Source organism: Apodemus sylvaticus, chromosome 4 (assembly GCF_947179515.1).
Source record: "Apodemus sylvaticus chromosome 4, mApoSyl1.1, whole genome shotgun sequence".
Taxonomy (NCBI): Eukaryota; Metazoa; Chordata; class Mammalia; order Rodentia; family Muridae; genus Apodemus; species Apodemus sylvaticus.
Window position 1 is genome coordinate 55,432,563 of NC_067475.1, and position 22,235 is coordinate 55,454,797.

Consider the following 22,235-nt stretch of genomic DNA (forward strand, 5'->3'; position numbering starts at 1 on the left):
TTATTTTCCATGTATGTATGTATGTATGTATGTATGTATGTATGTATGTATGTATTGCATGTATGTATTGCATGTGTGCAAGTGCTCAAGGAATCCAGAAGGGGTAGGGTGAGGAGGTAGTGAGCTACTGGATATAGGTGATGGAAACCCAAACCCAGGTCCTCTGCAAGAGCACTACCTGTTGTGTTCTTAATTGCTGAGTCATCTTCCCAGCCAACCGTAGAAATCTTAAATGAGATTCCTAGGAGTTTTCCAGAAGATGCTGAGTCACAGGTAGATAGCTTCCATGCTAGACACTGATAAAGATTAACATTCAGATCCAAAGTCCTTTCCTGCCCAGTAGTCCTTATCTTCTTTCCACGTCGAAGGTCTCAAGTCTAAAGCATTATTTCTCCCATCTTGATCGTTCCAGGTCTGATGCCCTGCACTCTCTCTCTACCTGTCACTTAAGAGGCTGTATGTATAACACTTCCCTGCCTTTCTCCCAGATCACCGCTGCAGCTCCGGAGCTGAAGGTTGCTAACTTATAACCCTCACCTGACCCCGACAACAAAAATTTCACAGCTGCTTTTTAAAAAATGTCAGAAGGAAACTTCCTTCAAGAGGCCCGCATGGTAGTAATCTTCGCTCATGCTGTGGATTCCAGTCTCCAATCTTGCAAAACTTTAGGATCCTCCTGAGGTCATTACAAGCCTGTCAGCAAGGCCAATTATAATTTATTCAGGGGTCACTCTGGCTGCCACAGCTGTTTGCTTTCCTTGGGGCTGTCTAAGCCTGTTCAGTGGGAACTGTTTAGATTCTACTCAATAAGTCTATCTTGCACGGAGGTATTAAAGAGTCAAAAATAAGTTTTTTGTTTTTTGTTTTTTAAAGCAACAAGACAAAACAAAACCGAGAACCCATGGCCCAGAACTCTGTTCATCTTCAGACACAGAGTAACTCGCTCTTATGACAACGAAGGATACTCACTCCTCCGGAGTCATGTGTGCTCTGCCGTGTCTCGTGTGACATGAGGCTGACACTAACCTGCACACTAACTTACCCTCATTCCAACTAGTCCTTAGAGTGTTCCAGATGTTCAAAAGTATCTGCCAAGAAATCATGCTTGTGTAAGGACAGCTAGATGACCCTTTAAAATGAGGCAAGCACAGATAATTTGGGAGCACTCCCAGGAGGGATACTGGTTCCTTTTCAAACATTTGATCCAGTGGGACTGGAACAAAATATATACAGCAAAAACTGGCAGAAGGTGGATCTCTGTGAGTTTGAGGGCAGCCTGGCCTATACAGTGAGTTCCAGGACAGCCAGGGATATGTAGAGAGAGACACGTCCCTGTCTCAGAACAATAACGACTACAACAAAAACAAAAGCGAACCAACCAAACCAAATGAAACAAAGCAAAAAAACCCACCCACCCACCCAATCACTTTCCCTTCCAAAAAATACCACCAATAGCCCCCCCCCCCCAACAAAACAAAAACCAGAAAACACAGCTATGTGTTAGCTTAGGTCATAGAAGTTTATTACATGGGAAGTACAAGACAAGTAACTTTGTTCTTACATCATTCTCTTAAAGGCAAGTTAAACAAACAGAGCACACAGTAGGATAGCTGCCTTAAGTGACTTCAAGCTGTATTAACTCTTGCTGAGAGGCCCAGCAAAAGTCCCAGTCTCTTAGAATGTAAGAGGTATTTTTGTCATAATGTATTGCCACAGTACATTCTTAACATTAGTAAGAATTTTAAGTATAGTCAACTGCCACTTTAGCACATTTTAAAGGTGAATCCTGTATACTCAGGAAGAATTATAATGGAACTTAAAATCCTTATCATTTGATAGTCTTGCAGCGGTCTTAAAACCATAACAAAATGCAGTGAATGTGTGATGTCTGTTGTACAAAATGAGAGCCCACTTCCCTGGCCCCCAGCTACAGTGTTTGGACACATACAACAACCAATGTTGTGTGAAACAGTGTGCCTTGCTATGAACAGCAGCTATAGACACCTCAGACAGCTCTTTCTTGATTGGATTTGCTATATGCTAATCCTGAGTCGTCACATGCTGGCCCTGTGTATCCTTAGACATTTCAGAAGTCTTAGGTCTGTGTAAGTACATTAGGACAGACACCAATAGAGAAAGCTACTTCTGTTAGGAGACAGGTATTTGCTTTAGTCCTTGGGTAATACAAGCAGACATCCTAACCATGTTTGAACATTCAAATTTTTCATTTTCCCACTTTTTTTGAGTCAGAGGTTTATCTGTGATAGAAATAATCTCTTTGAATTCAGATGAGGAACTTCTGAACAGAGAGAATGCTCTCTGCCAGATGGAAAAACACCACCTGGGGACCACTGTCATCAGCAGAGCCCCGCAGAAGTCTGTCTTGTTTGACAGCAGGGTCAAGGTGCTTAATCAACACTTCCGGGTTGGGGACTCCCTTGTGGCCTGACCCTCCCCGCCTCCGAAGGCAACAAGGCATGAAGGCAGAGCGGTCTGGCGAAGGCAGAGAGTTAGCTAGAACTCTGCACAGGCGCACCGGGCTGGAGGAGTGGGCGGAACCGCAGGCGGAATCGCACATCACGCTTTCCGCTTTCCGGTCTGTTGGGGGCGGAGCTCAGTAACTTGGCTTCTGTAGGCGACTGCCCCGGGAAAGCTGCATAGCTCGGTGTGTGTAGCGGGGCAGGGTCTGGAGGGGCAGGATCACACCGGGCGCAAGCCCCGCCCCGCTACCCGAGGACTTTAGGATAAAGTCAAAGCTGCTTACACCAGAGGCCCGTGGACTCAGTCTCAGGCACCAGCATCATGACTATGACACTGGGTTACTGGGACATCCGTGGGGTGAGCGACCACCTGATGAGGAAGGATTGCAGGGCTAGGATAGGGCGAGCTGGGCGGCGGGTGGGGGGCGCGGGGAATCGCAGGGGGCGGGCGGGTGGTTGGGGCGAGAGGAATCCCTTGCTTGTCTAGGTCAGGGTCTTGCACAAATGTCCTTGCTGGTGTGTATGCCGTGTGTATTCACTTGGAGGAGGTGAAGTCACATAGAAATCCCCCGCCCCATTCCTGATCTATCTCTCCAGCTGGCTCACGCGATTCGGCTCCTCCTGGAATACACAGACTCAAGCTATGAGGAGAAGAGATACACTATGGGCGACGGTAATGCCCTTAGTCAGTCGGACTTCTCCCGTTCATTGGTGCCTACATTCCGTTACATGCCTCCCGCACTACGGGGCTCCCCCAGATGGACTTAGAATCTGCCGCTTTCAATAAGCCCCAGGGAGTTGGACTGGACTTTTGAATACAGAACCCTGGAAGTGAAGGGCTGGGTCCCCTTCCTGTTGAGGTTAGATCGCATTTCCCATGAAGACTTGCCTAAACCTTTTGTGAGTCTTAAGAGTTGTAGGACCCACAATCCCAAGCACTCTTTATTCCTGAAGTCTTCGGGGATAAAGGCTTACTGTGTGAGGTTGCAGATCCTTGCCTTAGGGGTTTGGGTCCCTGGAATAGGTGTGTTGGACACTGGGCTGATTTCTCTTTATGTCATTTTATCAATCACAGCTCCTGACTATGACAGAAGCCAGTGGCTGAGGGAGAAATTCAAACTGGGCCTGGATTTTCCCAATGTAGGTGGAGGGGAAAGGGGAGGTTTGGGGGAGGTCATGGTGTTCCCACCTCGTCTCCTCGCCTGGTGGAGGGGGCTTCAACGTTCCCTATTGCTCACCTGCTCGTTCCTCGTGGCTGCACAGTGTTTCTTAGATGGGCCGTGTCCTAGCTTTTCCATTCAGTGTGCAGTGTGTTCTTGGAGGGCTTCCCATGCTAGCCATAATGAACACCAGGTCACATCAGTCCCAGTCCAGAGGAGGAAGGCTGAGCATTCCATCTGACCATCCTTTATTGTCCATCCAGCTGCCCTACTTAATCGATGGGTCACACAAGATCACCCAGAGCAATGCCATCCTGCGCTATATTGCCCGCAAGCACAACCTGTGTGAGTGGGGCTGGGTGTAGGGAGGCGCAGGGGACAACCTCCTGGGCTTGGCAGGGGTGGGATGCTGAGGGTGAGTCTGTGCTGTGTGTGCTGCAGGTGGGGAGACAGAAGAGGAGAAGATTCGTGTGGACATTTTGGAGAACCAGGCTATGGATGTGTCCAACCAGCTGGCTAGAGTGTGTTACAGCCCAGACTTTGTGAGTCTCATGTAGCTCTGGCTAGAGTGTGTTACAGTGCAGACTTTGTGAGTCTCATCTAGCTTTGGCTAAAGTGTGTTACAGCGCAGACTCTGTGAGTCTCACCTAACTCCCACCCTGCCTGGACCAGGCAGTGTTTAGGTCAGGAGTCAGCTCTCTCAGATTCCCACTCTGCACAGATCTTATTTACCTTGTGAATTTCTTAGCCATTTAGCCCCTAGGATGTTTCCTGTGTTGTCACCAGCTGTCCCTATGACACTGAACTATCAAACGAACACTCTTACTTGGACCCACCTGTTTTAGGGTGCAGTCCAGACTTCCCAGAGTGGACATTAATAGAATGTGAAGACATGTTTTCCAAGTGATTTCCACCTGTGCCCTCTGCCAGCTAGCTCATATCTTTGCTGTTCATGAAATACAGGAATATCCCATGGATTAGGAAAAGAAGTCCAAGATGAGGGACTGTCACAGAACCCTTTCCAGCCTCTCACAGTGCTTCTCTGACACCCCTAGCAGTCAGAATATTTCATAGGTAGCACAGGGTCAGCCTGAAGGACTTTCTCTCCTTTTCTGCTTCAAATCCTCCTCAGTTTATGGGGAAAACTCAAGTATATTTCGTTCTCCTGGACCTATTGTATGCACCTCTCATCTCCCCTCAGTATTTTTGTTCTCGATTCTTCGATGCTGCCTGGCATCAGGACCTGCCAGGTGCTCAAGGCACTCAGAGTGGAGGCCTCAGGAATGGTGATGCCCGCTGTGAGCAGTGTCTTATTCTTCCCTGGCTTTCGGTTGCATTTGAAGGGTGGGGCGGGCTACCGAGGAGTCTAGTACTAAGTAAGCTCTCATATGTTAAATCTAAACCTGGACAGTGACTGGGTCTTCGTCTTAGTGGAGATAGCTGCCCACCCCTGGCTATTTAGGGCTGTGCAATGGTACTGAAGGCCCAGTCCTCCTTCAGGAAGTAGATGGTGACAGCTGTTTTCTGCCTCAGGAGAAACTGAAGGTGGAATACTTGGAACAGCTCCCTGGAATGATGAAGCTCTTCTCCCAGTTCCTCGGGAAGCAGACGTGGTTTGTGGGTGAAAAGGTAAAAGTGAAGAAGCTGGGAGTTGTTGTTCTTCCAGGGGACAGAATTCCATGCCCTCTCAATCCTTGGCCTTTTGCAGATAACTTTTGTAGATTTCCTTGCTTATGATATCCTGGACCTGCACCGTATATTTGAACCCACGTGCCTGGACGCCTTCCCAAACCTGAAGGACTTTGTGGCCCGCTTTGAGGTGATGCCCTGATCCTCCTTCCCCTTGGTGGTCAACTTGTCCTTGATGTTTTCTTGGGCTGAGGATAAGAATCAGGAATTGAGTGCCCGCTTTCTGCCAGAATCAGTGCCGAGCGTCTTACATCTGCCGATCAGGCGTATAGTGATAGGCACTCCTCCATGGTACAGGGAATTGTCAGTCCCATTGCTCAGCTAAGGAGATGTGAAACTGTAGAGTCACACTTGCTCAGGGTTCCAGCATTAGCAGAGCTGTACTGGGGTCCCTGTGGGCTTCCATCTCCTCAGAGTAGCAGGTAGGGGCTGCAGGGAAGGAAAACCAAAGAAAGTGGGCGTCAAGTATCAGGCTGTAGAGAATATGTGTACTTGGCCTGTTGACTGCTTTACTGAGACTTGTGTGGGGCTCCTGTCAGAGAATTTTATCCTGAAATGCGTCATGGATTTTCCTCCCTCCCTCCTTTCCTTTTTTATTTTGAGTGTCAAGTGTTCTGTGGGATGGCATCATAAACTTATTTTTACTTGTACTTCCTGATCTCTGTATGAGGCACATGTAATGCCCAGTAAGAAAGGGAAAGGTGGTCCTTACACCCACCTTGGAACCAAGAGTATCAGATAACATTAGGCATGCCAATCTGGGAGGTGTGTGGGGTCCCACTTGGCTGCTGGGGAAGCCCAGATTCACCAGAGAATACGCGTTTGATTACACATATCAGCTAATTTATTAGAAATTTGGGGGTTGTGGACCTTAGTCCGATGGGCCTTTCAGCCTTGAATTCGTTCTTCTCTCCCAGTCCTTATCAAGTGATGCGTGTTCTCAGCTAGTTCTCATTTGGTCCAAGCTGAGCCGGTTTGGGAGGGGAGAGGCTGTGGGGAGCTGAAGGCTGCAGCTTTAGCTTATGTGGGAGCTTGGTTCCCTTGGATACAGGCAGCTCTGGACTTCATCCAAGTCTTTAGAGATATTCTAGGGGTGCACTCTCCTGCTAGGCCAACAGCATCTGTAACTGCCACTGGGCCTGCTCCCTGTCTGTATCAGGACCGGAGACAGGATTGGTTGAAGCTCAGTACTAGGTGCAGAAGTGTGGCTTTCTCCTTGGGGGAATGATTAGCATGAGCCTGGCTTGTCTTTTCTGGTCTAGCTCTATCTATAAACTTTGTCCCTGGTTTTGCCAAGTCACTGGATGAGATAGGGGTTATCTTCCAACATGCCTTTTTTTTTATCCTGCTAAATAGAGTCCTACTCAGTGTGCAAACCCAGGCAATACGGAGTTTGTGTGTGCAAGAGGAGCATGTCTTGTGTAGACAGAGGGGGGGTGGCAGGGTCCTTTGGGGAGGTCAGGAGGGGACTGTGCCAAGAGAGTACAAAATTTGAGAGAGAGAGGCCAGGGTAATCCCAGATGTGTGCCACAGACTAGCAGCATGAACAGGAGGAAGCTGATTAACCTCTCTGGCTCTGAGCAAACCTTAAGTTTTGGTTTTCTGTTTTTCCCTAACTCTCAGGGACTGAAGAAGATCTCTGCTTACATGAAGACCAGCCGCTTCCTCCGGACACCCCTATATACCAGGGTGGCCACCTGGGGCAATAAATAGGGCCTTGACTGGGCAGGAAGTGGGAATGTGGGGTTCTGGGGACAGTTGAACTTCCTGTAGCCCTGGTGCTGCCTTCTATCCATCCCCTTCCTGATTCCAGAGTGTCAAGGGTTCTCTTTTCTTTCACCCAGTCCCCGTCCCTTCAAGCCAGCTAAAGCCTAGGCTCCTAGTTTTCCTTTAGCAAAGTGACCTTCTAGAATGATGGTGACATGTACCCACTTGTTGGGACTCTCCATCAGAGCTCAGCCCGGGGCTCCCCATGCTTGCCTGAAGACTAAAGACGCCTGATGTATGCATGAGGTCCCTGCATAGCTCTGTCGGGTCCCTCCTGTAAAGCCTGGGCACAGTGGCTGTGGCTGCTGCACTGCCAGCTTTTACTGCGATCCCCAGTGCCTGCCTAACGACCCTGGCAGAGGCTGAATTCTCAGGGATTTTAGTTGGATGGGCAGGGGTTCAGCACTTCCTGGCTTCACCTGGTAGTTCCACAGGAGGCAGCTGCAGAAGGCTCTGTGGAGCTCAAAGGGAGGTGGGATCTCCTTATATCTGCGTCTCCAGGACCCTGTCTCTGATGCCTTCTGTATCCTGCCTTGGTCACCAGGGATGGAGACCATCTTGGTTAATCCCTTCTCTTTGTGAGCCCCTGTGAAATAAATTTCCTCATGCTTTTGTAATTTCAGATGTCTTTTCTTACCATTTATAGCTGCAGTACTTTGGATAGGTATAGAATTGTAGAGTGAACTTTGTTTTTTAGATGGCCTCCCTTTTAGAAATGCAGTGTTTCTGGTGATAAGAATCCAGTCACGCTGACTAGGATTTTTTTGTACGTGTTCTACTTTGATACTTCAGATGCCACCTTTGTCTTGAGATCTCCAATTCAGCACCTTTGTCAGGATCTGTACTGGGTCTGGTGCTTCTTCCCACCCCCCTCTGAGCCTCTCCTGCTCAGATTTAAAATACAGTTGCTTTGCTGGGATAACAGTGCTGCCTCCTAGAGCCAAAAAGGCCATTGAACAAAAACCACACCGATCATGAACACTCCTCTTTTGAGTTGTTGGTCAGGGTTGTCAAGAGACTCCCAGAACATTCTAGGATATCGCTATTGGCATTGGTTGCCCCCTCCGAGAAGTGGGAGTTAAGCCGCTATTGCTGAAGAACCAGTGCACTTCGGACACAGGGATCAGAGGCTCCTGTGCTGGAACTGACTTGAAACCCTCCTTGAGGACTAACTTTTGTGGTGACAAAGGCGGGAGACAGCCAGTTTCCTCAGCTATGATGCCTGTGAAACACAACAATAATTGGCATGTCACACTAACCCTTACTTTGACGGTGACCAACAGCTCTCAGATTGGGCATACTCAGCAAGAGGAAAACCATGCCTGGATAGGGAACCTAGCCAACTGCCCGGGGCTTGTGAAGCCGTGGATTATAGGACAACACACAGCTGCCACTTTGCTAAACCAGCATAATCCTGAAATACATTTCATCTACCGGTCCTTCTGGCTACAGATAAATGTAGCCCTTACTCCTCATCAAGAACTTCTCTTTGCAATAGATAGAGAGCATTACAGAAAACCTTAACCCAATCAAAATGCATAGCTGTGGAACCTAGTCCCAGCTGATGGATAGCATCTACAGCTCAACTCCTATACCTAAGGCTCAGGGATCACTCCAGAAGAATGGGTGGAAAGACTTTTAAGAGCCAGAGGAACAAGGAGTTTGCTGTGAGACTGTGTCTGTAGGAATGTCAGAAGCTACATGCATGAAGTCTCACCACCATGGCTGCCTAACACGTGCTGAACAAGGACAACACCAGGAGGTGTGCTAGAGGGGCAGTGGGAAAGCTCAGGGGCCTCAAACCTAGACAAAGAACTACAGGCCATGAAGGAATGCTAAGAGTGGGGAAGCAGTCTTCTCCAGGGAAGAGCTCTCTAGTTACCCAATACCAATGACAAGCCCTGAAAAGATACATACAAGAAACATGTAGACTAAATAGGTTGTATTTGTGTATTTGGAATATACATACATATATACATATATATACATATATACATACACACACATATATATATGTATATATATATGCTATAATTAATAAAAAAGAGGGGGGCTGGAGAGATGACTCAGTGGTTAAGAGCACTGACTGCTCCTCCAAAGGTCCTGAGTTCAAATCCCCGCAACCACATGGTGGCTCGCAACCATCTTTAATAAGATCTGATGCCCTCTTCTGGGGTGTCTGAGGACAGTGACACTGTACTCACATATATATATAAAAAAAAAGAGGTATATGGAAGGGTCTGGAGGGAGGAAAGGGAAGGAGAAAATGATGCAATTATATTATAATCTGAAAAATTAAAAAGAAATTAAAAATTAAAGCTCATTTCAATATTTTTTATGTCTTACCTATTGGGGTACATTGTTTGAAGGCGTGTCTCTGTATCTTCAATTCTTAATTCAGTAAAGATTTTGTTAAAAAACTATAGTCAGAAATACATCTCCAAAAAGTGACATAAGGCTTACATAGGCATTTCCCCAAAGTGAACAACCAGCCACTAAGCCCATGGAATCATGACAAACACCGTTAGTTAGCAGAACAGTGTCTAAATCCTGCATAATCCTAGATTATTCCCCACAGAATGGCTCACATCCAATGGGTGACAGGAGTTGGTGAATTTCATCAGATCCAGTCCTTCATCTGCATGATGTTCTCCTGAAGTGATTTAAAATCACACCGAGAGTGAACATTAGGTGATTCCAAGGTTTCTAACAGCGCTGTGAGCTCTTTCAACACACCGAAATGAGTCATTTAGTTCGTAGGCGTATTTTACTCACTCCAGACTCTCACCTGAGTTTGTGGATGTCTACTCCTTTGTGCAGGTGAGTGTAGTCTCTGCACACTACGTCTGTCATCTCAGTGATGTTAGATGTGTGGATTTCATTAATTTAAAAGCTTCTAACCAGCATCTCTCAACTGTTTCCCCTGGCTTTAGTCCTTCTATTTGAATAAATCACTGAGTAAATACTTAAAGGGGCAAGGTAAAACTAATTTAGTACTTTATAAGAGATTATCTTGTGTTCTTCAGATATACTAATTTAAAATTTGGTGGCAACAATAAATCATATACACAGGCACCTGGTAGCCAATAATTTCAGCCCCTCCCTCCCTCCTTCCCTCCCTCCTTCCCTCCGTTCCTCCCTCCCTCCTTTAGTCTCTCCCTCCCTCCTTCCCTCCCTCCCTCCCTTCTTCCCTCCCTTCCTCCCTCCTTTCCTCTCTCCCTCTTTCCTTCTCTCCCTCCTTCCCTCCCTCCCTCCCTTCCTTCTTTCCTTTGTTTTTTCCAAGCCCTGGTAGGCCAGGCTGGTCTCATAGACCCCCTACCCCATTCCCTACAAGCCCCTCCCCCTCCTCTCCCCTGCCTCCCGACTGCTGGGACTAAAGGTATGCGCCACCACACCTAACTTGATCTCATCATTTCATAATGCTTTGCAATGTTTGCCTGGCCACTTTGTAGATTATTGCTTGTACATGTTTTCACTTGAGGAGTTAATGTCTGGGGATCTCCCTGATTAAAGCTCCTTATTCATTTCCTACTTATTGCTTAGTCATTTCCTGGAGAAAGTTGAAAGGCCCCGAGGCAGTCTACGCCTCAGTTTCCTTAGGGATGTTATACTTGTGCTGATCTAGGTTACCTAGCTCATACAGTGAGAGTTAATCTTATGTAAATGTCACCTGGGTTCTAAGATGTCCTCTCTCTCTTTATTTCCAGAAAAGTTTAGTTAGCATTTGAGTAGAGGAGGTAGAGCTCACCTTTGAGAGGGGGCGTCAGCTACTCTCAGAGCCTGGACCATCCTGACACAGAAGGGTCAATTTTCTCTCTCGTTTGATAGGACATTTCATCTTCTCCTGTCATGGACTATAGGCCCTGTACTCTAAAACTTGGCATTGCTTTACAGCCTTGCCTTCTGCCATCTGCCCCTTCAACCTGAAGGAGTTCCGCCACCAATTCCCACGCTTTACATTGCAGAGATCATGAAACGTCCCTACGCCATGAACTTTTCACCCACGTCCAATCATAAATTACTCATATCTAATCTATTGACATCTATTTGCTCTGTGTGGAGAACCTTGATAGCAAACAAACACAGAAATTAAGTACAGCAATGAAAGAATAAAAAGACATAAAACATAAAACACAGCACTTCAACAGATTGGATGAAGGTTTAGAGGGAAGATATCTTTTTCTGTTCTAGTAAGTCATTATGGGTGATTTTGAGGGAGTCCAAAGGGAAAATCAGCCTGCTCATTTTGCCCAGTTCTTTGTTAAGAGACTATCTGGGAGGCTTGCAAGGCTGGACAGGCATTAGAGCGGAGTCACTGCATGGTGACCCCCTTGCTGCTGCCCCTGGCCATGGGAGCCAGAATGTGATTTTATATTTAACCCTTGCCCTTCCCTGTGTGGCATATGTTCATTTTCTTTTTTTTCAAGGTTTATTTATTTCTAGTTTATGAATATGAACGTTTTGCCTGCATGTACTATGCGCCCCACATGAGTGCAGAAGCCCCAGAAGTGGGCATCAAATCCTCTGGAACTGGAATTATGGCTGATTACAAGGTGCCATCTTGGGTGCTGGGAGCCAAACCCAGGCCCTCTGCAAGAGCAGCAAGTGACCTTAACTCCTGAGCCCCCTCTCTAGCCTAGGATTTCTTAGGAGCTGTAAAAAAAAATGTTTATTATGGGGCTGGAGCTATAGCTCAGCAGTTATAAGCACTTCTAGAAGATCTAGAAGGTCTAATTCCCAGCACTGACATGAAAGTTCACAACTGTCTACAACTCCAGGTCCAGGGGATCTGACGCCCTCACGTAGACATACATGGAGGTAAAACACCAATGCACACAAAATTTAAAAGAAAGAAAGAAATGTTTCTTCCTTAGGAATAGAGAAAGTCTCCCACTCCCTTTGTGAATGTGCAGGGCTTCCCCAGGGCAAGACTGCAGTCGCTAGCCCCTCCCCATCTCCCCTCCCCCAGCTGCTTCCAGGCCTGCAGCTGCTCTGCTCAACCTCTCATTGGCCAGCATTTCTAAGGCTGAGTTTTTCCAACTGTGGCTTCTAAGCTATTCATAGGGTCCCCTCACCTATGCGGCTGTATTTGGACTGCCTGGTTCTTTGCTGTGCATTGTGGAACAATCATGGCTTCCCCATCTAGATGCTACAGCACTCCCCAGAGGTGGCCATTCAGAAAGTCTCTGAGCTTTGTTATATGTGTCAAGAGCTGCAAATTGCTTCCTGTACACACCAGTGGTATACTGGATGGAGATTCCCACTTTAAAAAAGTAAAAAAATAAAAAAATAAAATAAATAAATAAAAAGAGACTAGAACTCATACAACTATTATGGGTCTTGTTTGATGAGACATTAATTTAGCAACATGAGACTATTCCTTATCATGCAGAGAACATACTCCCTTGCTTATTTTTATTTAAAAATGACTTAATTTGTAAATTATGGTTATGTGCTTGTGTGTATGGCTATGCGACTTCAGGTATTAACCAGAAGCCAGAAGAGGGCGTGAGGATCCTCTGGAACGGCCATTCAGGCAGTTGTAAGCTACCTACCAGCTGTGCATGCTGGGATGCATACTCCAGTCACGGGTTCTTAAATAGTAAGCCATCTGTCCAATTATTTCCTCCCTTTAAAAAAACAGATTCTTCAGTTTATTTTTTTTAACATCTGCAAAATCATAAAAATTATCTATATGCACAGGATACCATGGGATGCTTTTGACACACTTAAATATATGTAATGTTGAGACCGGGCCAAACATATCTAGCCCTTAAACATATATCAGTTCTTTGCAGTGGAAACAGGGAAAGTCCTTGCTTCCGGTTATTTGGACAGATACACACATTGCCATTGTCTGTAGTCCACTCCTGTGCGAGAGCCCCTCAGAATGTCTTCCTCCTAACTGCAGCTTAGGACCCCCCTGAACAGTTTCTCTCCTCGGCTTTGTGTGACCCACATTCCCATGGAACCACCTCCCATGGAACCACCTCTCCTTCTTTCTCTTTCTCACCCCCCCATCCTCTCTCTTCCTCCTCTGAGGCATAATCTTCTATGTGGCCGCGTTACCCTCTTCCTCTGCCCTCTGCATGCTAGGACTGTAGGCGTGCAGTATACTGGCTGGCTGGTGGGAGTCTCACCTGATATGAGGTGAACTGCTCTAGCTCTGACCGAAACCAGGTAGGACTCGACTCTCTGTGCCTGGCATACCTGCCTGGCATGTGCCACTTAGCTTCGAGATCTCTAACTGCATCCATGCATATTGCAAGATTTCAAGATTTTATTCTTTAGAAAAGTTTTTATTATAATAATTAATTCATGTTAATTATATGAATTAGATTTAACGGTGGCATTTTAGCACAGGCACATATTTGTGCTTTGATTATGTATACTTTCCTTTAGAGCTTTACCGCTTCTCTTCCACAGCCTCCCACCCCTCCCTCTGCACCCTTCCACTCCCTAATTGTCCCTCTTTGCTTTCTAGTAATCCTTTGTTTTAAAGAAAGGATCTCTAAGGTTTATTGCACAGTTGTTGGGAAGGTAGCACACGAGCTAGCAACGAATTCAATAGAAAAGCTGGACACAGGACCAGGACCAGGACCGAGCCCTCTGAGTGACAGATGGTGTACGCTGCCTCCCGTGCCTGGGCCAGTTTCTAAGCAGTGGGAAAAGCCGTTTCATGATGTTCTGAGTGGGCAGGGTTTGTAGTTCCACTCTGTGTGGTGGCCCTGCTGTCCACTTCCTGGTCCTCTGGTGTCCACAAACACCTAGATGGCAAGGAGCAGGGAAGAGGGAGCCATCAGCACACCGGTTTCTGGAGGGAGGCCTTTCTTCTCAGCAGCTAGGGAAGGAGGGAAGGCTGTTCCACAGGAGGATGCAACTGGAGCTCATGGGAGATTTGCAAAACCAGGTAGATCCTGCTTCCACTTCCCTTCCGAAGCCTCCGAGGACACTGCCGCGTGTGGGAGGCATTTTGTGGTTCTTTGTTTTGTTTTGTTTTCTGAGAAACAGTTTTTATAGAGCTGCGCTGATTCTTGCAGTTACTAACCTTTCCTCCACACCCTTGACAGCATTTGCTGTTTTATTTTAAGTGCCGTTCTGACAGAGATGAAATGCAGTCTCAGTGTAGTTTTCATTTGCTTTCCCTGATGACTGAAAATGCCAAACATCTGGAAAGCACATCTGCCGCCTCTGCAGCAGCTCCTACAGAACATTTTCTCAGGAGTCACTCGTTTGGTATTTTTCCTGATATGGCTTTTATCTTTTTCTCTTTTAACAGAGGTCCACTCTATAGCCCAGGCTGGAGTCAGACTTGGGATCCTTGTGGCTTTGCTTTCTGGTGTCGGGGTGTTGGGGTGGCAGGCATGCGCTGTTGGACTTGGCTGAGCTTTTGTATTCTTTTCGTATTCTGGATATTAATCCCTGATCCGAAGAGCAGCTGGCTGAGACTTCCTCCCACTCCGCACGCGTCTTCTCCCTCTCCTGAGAGTTTCCCTCGCTGTGCAGAAACTTTGATTTTGATGCCCTCTCACTTGCCCATTCTTGCTCTTACATTTGGAGCTATCAAACTCTTTCATTTGGTTCATTTGGAATTTTTAAAAAAGATTTATCTATCTATCTATCTATCTATCTATCTATCTATCTATTTATTTATTTATTTATTTATTTATTTTTATGAGTACACTGTAGCTGTCTTCAGACACACATTAGAAGAGGGTGTTGGATCCCCATTCCAGGTGGTTGTGAGCCACCATGTGGTTGCTGGGAATTGAACTCAGGACCTGTAGCAGAGCAGTCAGTGCTCTTAACCACTGAGCCATCTCTCCAGCCCTCATTTGGAATTTATTTTTGAACAGAATGAGAGTCAGGGATCTTATTTCTGTCTTTTACATGTGACTGTCCAGTTCCCCTAGCATTCTTGGTTGGAGATTTTCCTTCTTTATGGCTAAATAGTATTCCACGGTGCACAGGTACCACATTTCCTCATGTGTTTTTCAGTTGATGAACTCTTAGATGGCATCTGTTTCTTGGCTATGGTAAGTGTGTTCCCCTGTCATTCTAATTTCATTTCCAGTATTGCTGGATCACGCGGTAGCTCTAGTTTTGACTTTTCAAGGAACACCGGGTTGTTTCCCCTAACGGTTGTGACAGTTTACCCTCTTACCAGCAGTGTCCAGGGTTCTCTCCTGTTCGCAGTCTCACCAGCCCCCCCATTCCTTTGTTCTGTGTGAGAATGGCAGTTCTTTTTGGGGGAAGGCGTGTCTCACTGTGGCTTGCTTTACATCTTCCCAGGGCCTAATAGTCCTGAATATCTTTACTGCAGCCACTGGTCGTACCTGTGTGTGGCTCTGAGTTGCCCAGCTTAGCAGAGTCCGGCATGCCCTCTGCTGTCTATGAAAGGCTAGAGACCACAGGGACACTAATCTCTCAGGCTTGAGGTATCCTGTTTGGTCCTGGCTCAGCCACCAGGAGCCACCCAGAGCCAAGGCAGGGGGTTGATAAGGAAGAAGGGACGATGCCAGGAAGATAACAGTGTCTCACTTTGACCATCAAGAGTGTCTACAACTAAATTGCCACTTCTCCGTGGACATGGCCAACCAGGGAGCCACTGGCAGCCCAGCGTGGGCAACTGGCCAGTCCAACCCATCCTTTGGCTTCTGAGTGCCCTGACCTGTTTCTGGACAAACCACAACGATACTGGGCAGAGCTTTTCTTCTCCCTGTTAGTGGAATGTCTGGAGTTGGAGAAAGGTGTAATCGTGGCCCGAGTGGAGTCCGCAACCAGGTCCTGCGCCGCTCCTGCCCTGGCCTCTATAAGAAGGCTGAACAAATGAAGGCCCTGGTCTACCCGCTGCAGACTGATACTAAGCCCATGGCACTGGGATACTGGAACATATGTGGGAAGAGTGAGGGGCTTCACAGGAGTGGGGGATACCTAGGAATATATTTTAAAATATGGGTTTAGTTCAGAAGTTGCTAGAAAGCTTTGCCTATCAGGAATTCAAACACAAGAGTGTAACGTGTTTGGGTACTGTGTGTGTGATGTGTGCATGTGTAGAGGGCTGGTTGTTTGTAAGGTGGACACTCTTCAGGGAATGAGGCAGTCAACCTGGCAGGCTTTCATCATCTCTAACTTGTCCTGAGTCACCATGGGTGGTTCACACCATCCTCTTGCTTTGTCCACAGATCCAAGCCACAAGGAGAAGAGAGAACACACCGTGCACAATGGTGAATATGTCATATTTGTTGAATTTCTAACCATCCATGTCCAACAGACCATGCCGATCTCCCCCCCAACCCCCCCACCCCCCGTTGGACTTGGCGGGTCTCCTCCTGTTGGAACTATAATGTGTCTTTCCAGAAACCTCCTTGAAGTTGGTCTTCTAGGACAGGGCAATGGAGATGAAGGGCTGGGTTCCCTTCTGCTGTGATTAGGCCACATTCCACATTGGAGGGTACCCAAACCTGTATAAGCGTTAGTCAGGTAGGGTCCACAGTCCTACCACAGGTATGATGTGAGCTTCATCTCTGCATCTTTCAAATGGGAAACAGTGTGTGAGGCTGTGGGCCTGGGCCTATTGCTTCAGGGATTCTTGTCTTTAATTTCTTGGGAGGGTCCTCAACAAGGGAGGGTGTTCTTTACATCATTTTGTCCATCACAGCTCCTGACTATGACAGAAGCCAGTGGCTGGGTTGAAAATTCAAGTTGGGCTTGGACATTCCCAATGTAGATGCAGGGAAGGGGCAGTTTGGGGAAGGTGTTGTGATCTCGCCTTATCTCCTGGCCTGGCTGAGGGGGTTGGGATCAGTGCTTCTGCTCTCCTGCTCCACCCCTGCTGGCTGCACAGTGTTTGTGTGATGGGTGGTGTCCCAGATCCCATTCAGTGCACACTGTGCTCATGGAGGGCTTCCCGTGGCAGGCACACTGAGTGCCAGGCCCATGTCTGCCCTCATCCAGGGAAGGGATGACGGACCCCTTATCCCATCTGATGGTCCCAGCTGCCCTACTTAATTGATGGATCACACAAGATCATGCAGAGCAATGCCATCCTTCGCTACCTTGCCCACAAGCCACACCTGTGTGAGTAGGGCATCTGCAGGATTAGGGTCAGAGTCATATATCCTTCTTGGCTTGTCTGGAGCAGGACACTGAGAGTGAGTCTGTGCTGTGTGTGCTGCAGATGAGGAGACAGAGGAGGGGAGGATGCGTGTGCACATTTTGGAGAACCAGGCTATGGACACCTGGATACAGTCAGCCATGGTTTGCTACAGCTCTGACTTTGTGAGTTCCACCAACCCTGAGTTGGAGCTGGCCCTGTACTCGTGCCCTTGCATCTGCTCTGGTCAAGTTTGCCACCAGAGCCTCTCAGTGCTACTCATGGTACAGTGTTTGAAATTACCAACAGAGTAACCTCAAAGCTCAGTTTGCCAAATGAAAACTCGTAGTCTTGCCCTAAGATCCAGTCCAGACTCTCTTTAGTGAGAGTCTTAATCCCTGAGAGGACAGAGTTCAGTCCCTCCGATCTTAACGGCTGGTTCTGTGCTGAGCCATGTCTTTCTGTTGCCCTGGAGTCTTGCCATGTCTGCAGCATGCACACTCACACTGAGAAGAAAACACTGAGGGGAGGGGACACTCTCCTCCCAAATGGCTTCCCAGAGCTGTGTCCTTGACACCCACAGAGATAAGCAGATGTCCCCAATGGGCAAATCAATCAACCAAAAGCCTTTGATCCTCCCCCTGTTTCCTTTTGTCCTCTCCAATTCACCTCATCTCTTTGGACCTGTACTGAAGTCCTCACCGCATCAGTAGGTAGAACACTGCCTGTTCGCTGGGTGAGTTCAGTTGTTTGCTTCTGCCTCACGTGAGGTCAGAGTTCAGAGCCATGTGCTCACAGCTGTCTCATGCACGGTGTTCCCGACAATGGTGGTAGAGCCCAGGGGACAGAGCTAGTACCTGTTGGGCTGTTTCCCAAGAGCAGTCTAATCATGGTGGTGCTCTAACTTAGTGCCTGGATGCCACTCTGAGATGTGCCATGTCTGGACCTGTCTCTTGCCCTTGCATCTGCTCTAGTCAAGTTTGCCACCAGAGCCTCTCAGTGCTACTCATGGTACAGTGTTTGAAATTACTAACAGAGTAATCTCAAAGCTCAGTTTGCCAAATGAAAACTTGGACATTTGTGCTTCAGGAGAAATGGAAACCAGAGGACTTACTGGGCATCCCGGAGGATCCCTGCAAAGATCAAGATCTACTGCTTGAGTCCTTTGGGTTTTCCCATGGTTTGCAGGCGATAAGGTAAAGGGGAGGGAGATGAGGCCGAGGAGTAGCTCTTCTTCCAGGTTTACCAGGTCTCAATGCTCTCACCCCTCGCAGCGTATCTATCTATGTGGATATCTGTACTTGGAATGTTTTTGACTAGCACTGTGTATTTGAGTGCCGAACACATTTCCAGACAGGAAGGACTTCCTAGTTCAATTTTGGGTGATCTTTCCAGGATTCCCTGTCCTATTGGATGGTCTTGCTTTCCCCTTTGCACAATGCCTTCCTTAGAATGGAAATGAAGAATAATTGGTATTTATTGAAGACCGGGCCAGTGTTCAATAAAGTCTTACATCTACCGAATGAAGCTTGTCATTACAGTAACCCACGGGGTGGATAGAATTATCAAGCGCTATTGAACAGATAGTGAAGATGAATACATCCTCCCATGCTGTTGGCTCCTGTGGCAGATGACAGTCACGACAGTCTTTTCCTTCTTTGTCCCTTACTTAAGACAAAGAGAAGAGCTATGGTCAGGGGTGTGTGAGTGACAGGCATCTGGAGAGAGAAAGGACTTTCTCAGCTAGTTCCCACCACACTGCTTCTGATCCAAGGCTGCTCAGCCCGGAGACCAGTGCTGTACACCCTGGCTGTATAGTGCTATGGGAGAGTGTGGGCGGCCACAGTCCAAGGCCAGCCAAGCCTTGCTTCTTGGGTACAGGCAGCCTTGGAACTTTGAATTCTTCAAGGCTTATCTGGGCACTCAATTGGAAAGATGGTACACCGGCCTCTTGGCCCACTGCCTGGAGTCACAGCCTCTTGTAGCCCAGCCGCCCTCTTGCCTTGACTATGCCTGTCTCTTCTTCTCTGCAGGCAAATGAAACAAATGAATATGAACTTCATCTGTGAAAATATTTTACCTCCATTTTTGTTCTATTTAGGGGCTTCTTTTATTGGTTTCTATATTTGATTAGTTTTGCGAGAAAGCAGCAGTTGCTTAGGGTGCAGGGGATCCACTTCGTGCTGAGGCACTCCCCCTCTCTCATTCTGTGTGTCTCATCTTCTTCCTTTCCAAAATCGGGATCCTTCATGTTGAGCCAGCCTTAGGAAATAGTGAGAATTTAACCGCTGCCAAAATAAAATAAAAATAAAAATAAAAAATAAAAATTAAATCACAAAGAGCAGAACAAAACCTATAAAATGATATATGTATAGAAATATATAAATCTCTATCCCCCAGACCCGGAGCCCATCCTCTGAGCCCATCCTCTGAGGGAAGCAGTTCACTATCTCCCTACTGTCCAGGGCCCTATTCTTGTTTTTAAATCAACTTTTTAAAAGGAAAGAAACAGTCACTATTGCTATCTCTCTCTCCGCTTTTTTTAAGTTAGAGTTGGAATATACATTCCTTGGACCAGGTGTGAGTGTCATAGCCCCTCCTGCCCTGCCCTTCTCTCTCTGTAGCTGTCTTTCTCTGTTCCTGCTCTTCCCTGACTCCTCCCTGTACCCACCCTAACCCCAGGACTGGCCTGGAGAATTGTCATCTGTTGAAGACAAGATAAACCGAGAAAAAAAAAAAAACAGAGAACAAACAAAAAAAATTGTATAGCAGTTTATACTTTTTAACACTAGTCTTTAACTTCAGAAATAAATGGTAGCAAAACCTCAAAAAAAAAAAAAAAAGAAAAAAGAAAAAGAAGAAACAGAAAGATGGCGCACAGCATACTGGCTTTCACTAGCAGGACTGGGAACAAAGGGTGGATACACTGAGTGTGCATCTAGCTACTAGATTTCTGAGTTTAGATTTTCTGCATCGGGAGAATGGTCAAGGCCTCTCCATCGTCTCCTTGCTGGCCCACTGATCCCTGTGCGTATTCAGTCAGGACTCACTGAGGTGCTGGGTGAGATCTCTGCTGTCTCCCAGAGTACCCTGGCAGGTTTCTGGTCCCTTTGCCCTGCTTGGCCCCTCCCCCAGCAAGGAGGAGCCTGCTGGTGAAAGAACAAGAGGGACAAGGATTTCTTGAGAGTGAACTCTGAGGGCAACATGGAAGCTTCAGCATCCATCCCTGTGGAGACGGGCAGATTGCTGCCTTTCTAGCTGTGTGAGCCTCTGTGTGAGCAACACACACAGGAAGGCCATCCGCTTCCTTCTCAGGCCAATCTTTGTAAAAATGGCCTTTGGAACCCAAAACAAGACTACAGAGCCAAGACCTGGTGGGGGTGGGGGCAGGGGGGCATTTTCATCACCACCTTGCTGGCTCTGACCCATGGGCACAACTGGGCCCTTTCCCCCCAGCCCAGTTTCCTCTTCTTCCATTTACCTTGACCTCATTCTTCCTTGCTCTCCCCTCAGCCTAGATTCTCATTTCTCTGGTCACTCGGGCTCCTCATTTCTTCATCAATCTCCTCCTATTCCTTGTCTATGTCCTGTATCCAGACAACCCTCTGCTTAGAGGAAATTATCTGAGCCCAGAATCCCCAGCATGGACGGAAGAACCAACCTCACACATGCGCGCGCTTACCTGGTCCTTGGAGTGAGCAGCTAAGTCCTGTCTAAACCCCAGCAAAGCCTGAACCACGTTTGCTCTGTGTCTTGTCTGTCTGTGGCTCCCAGGACTGTGTTGACTTGGTTAAGTGGTCTCTGTTTTGTTCTCACAGCAGAGCCTGGGTGATGGGGATGCGGGGACTGAGTCATTTAAGATCCTTGGTGTCCATAGCCCAAGTCTTTGGTCCTCAACTTGGGATGCTTACAGAGTAGGTCCCTTTCTTTGGACTGTTCCATCTTTGATGTGAATGACAGGGATTGGCATGTGGTTGGTCTTTAGGAAATTTGGAATCTGAATGAATTATCTTCAGAAAAGTTTTGGCTTATCTATATGTGATAGTTTGTATATGCTTGGCCCAGGGAGTTGCACTATTAGAAGGTATGGCCCTGCTACAGTAAGTGTGTCACTGTGGGTGTGAGCTATAAGACCTTCATCCTAGCTGCCTGGAAGGGAGTATTCTGCTAGCAGCTTCAGATGAAGATGTAGAACGCAGCTCTTCCTGCACCATGCCTGCCTGGACACTGTCATGCTCCCACCTTGATGATAATGGACTGAATCTCTGACCCTGTAAGCCAGCTCCAATGAAATGTTGTTCTTATAAGAGCTACCTTGGTCATGGTGTTCACAGCAGTAAAACCCAAACTAAGACAACACACAACCAGCTGTAGGGCTTAGAGCTCTGGAAAGAAAAATCTTATCCAGAGACATTACAGCAATGTGTCCATGCAGAGGTGCTGGAGTATGAGTCAGAGGCTCTCTCAGCTAAGCAGGCTCATTAAGAAGCTGCAGCTGCCTTGGAAGAGCATAATCAGGGATGGGCAGGCCTGGTGTGCTGGGCCCCAGTGCCACAGTGTACGGTCAAAGACGCTGTGGACATTTTGCATCAAGTTGTCCCTGAAGGACTTGGACACACTGCAGGAGGACCTACTGAGCATGCTCCTGTGCCCGGGGCTGGATCAAGGTGTCTGACCTTTGTCAGGCCGTGCCTGTAACCTATCTGTGTCAGGTAGTACATCTGGATGAGAGCCCTGATGGGTGTGGTCCTCATACCCCCTGCCTGCTGCTGCCTACTGCAGTTAAGGAACAGGCGGGCTTGCTGAAATAAATGAGGAACTAAAAGTTAAAGTTCATAAGATAAAAATTGATAGAAGCGAAATGTTTGTGAAACTGGTAAGTTCACATTATTTCAGTCAATGTTTGTTAAATTTTAACTGAAAGACAAGGAAGATAATCTGGAAAGGATGTAGTGAAGTCAGGAGTGGCACTCTGGTAATGTTGAGTAGAGAGAATAAATTACCAAAGGACACCAAAGCAGACATGGACCTAGAACCAGGGTT

At 47.3% G+C, this 22,235-nt stretch overlaps 1 protein-coding gene across 1 annotated transcript; it reads left to right on the forward strand.

The window, feature by feature from the left end:
* The first annotated feature begins 2,599 nt into the window (after positions 1-2,599).
* On the forward strand, positions 2,600-7,713 carry Gstm4 (glutathione S-transferase mu 4). Its single transcript, XM_052179464.1, has 8 exons — positions 2,600-2,838; positions 3,078-3,153; positions 3,556-3,620; positions 3,904-3,985; positions 4,082-4,182; positions 5,174-5,269; positions 5,349-5,459; positions 6,953-7,713. Exons 1-8 carry the CDS (start codon positions 2,803-2,805, stop codon positions 7,040-7,042), a joined length of 657 nt encoding a protein of 218 aa, XP_052035424.1. The 5' UTR covers positions 2,600-2,802; the 3' UTR covers positions 7,043-7,713.
* Positions 7,714-22,235: the final 14,522 nt, after the last annotated feature.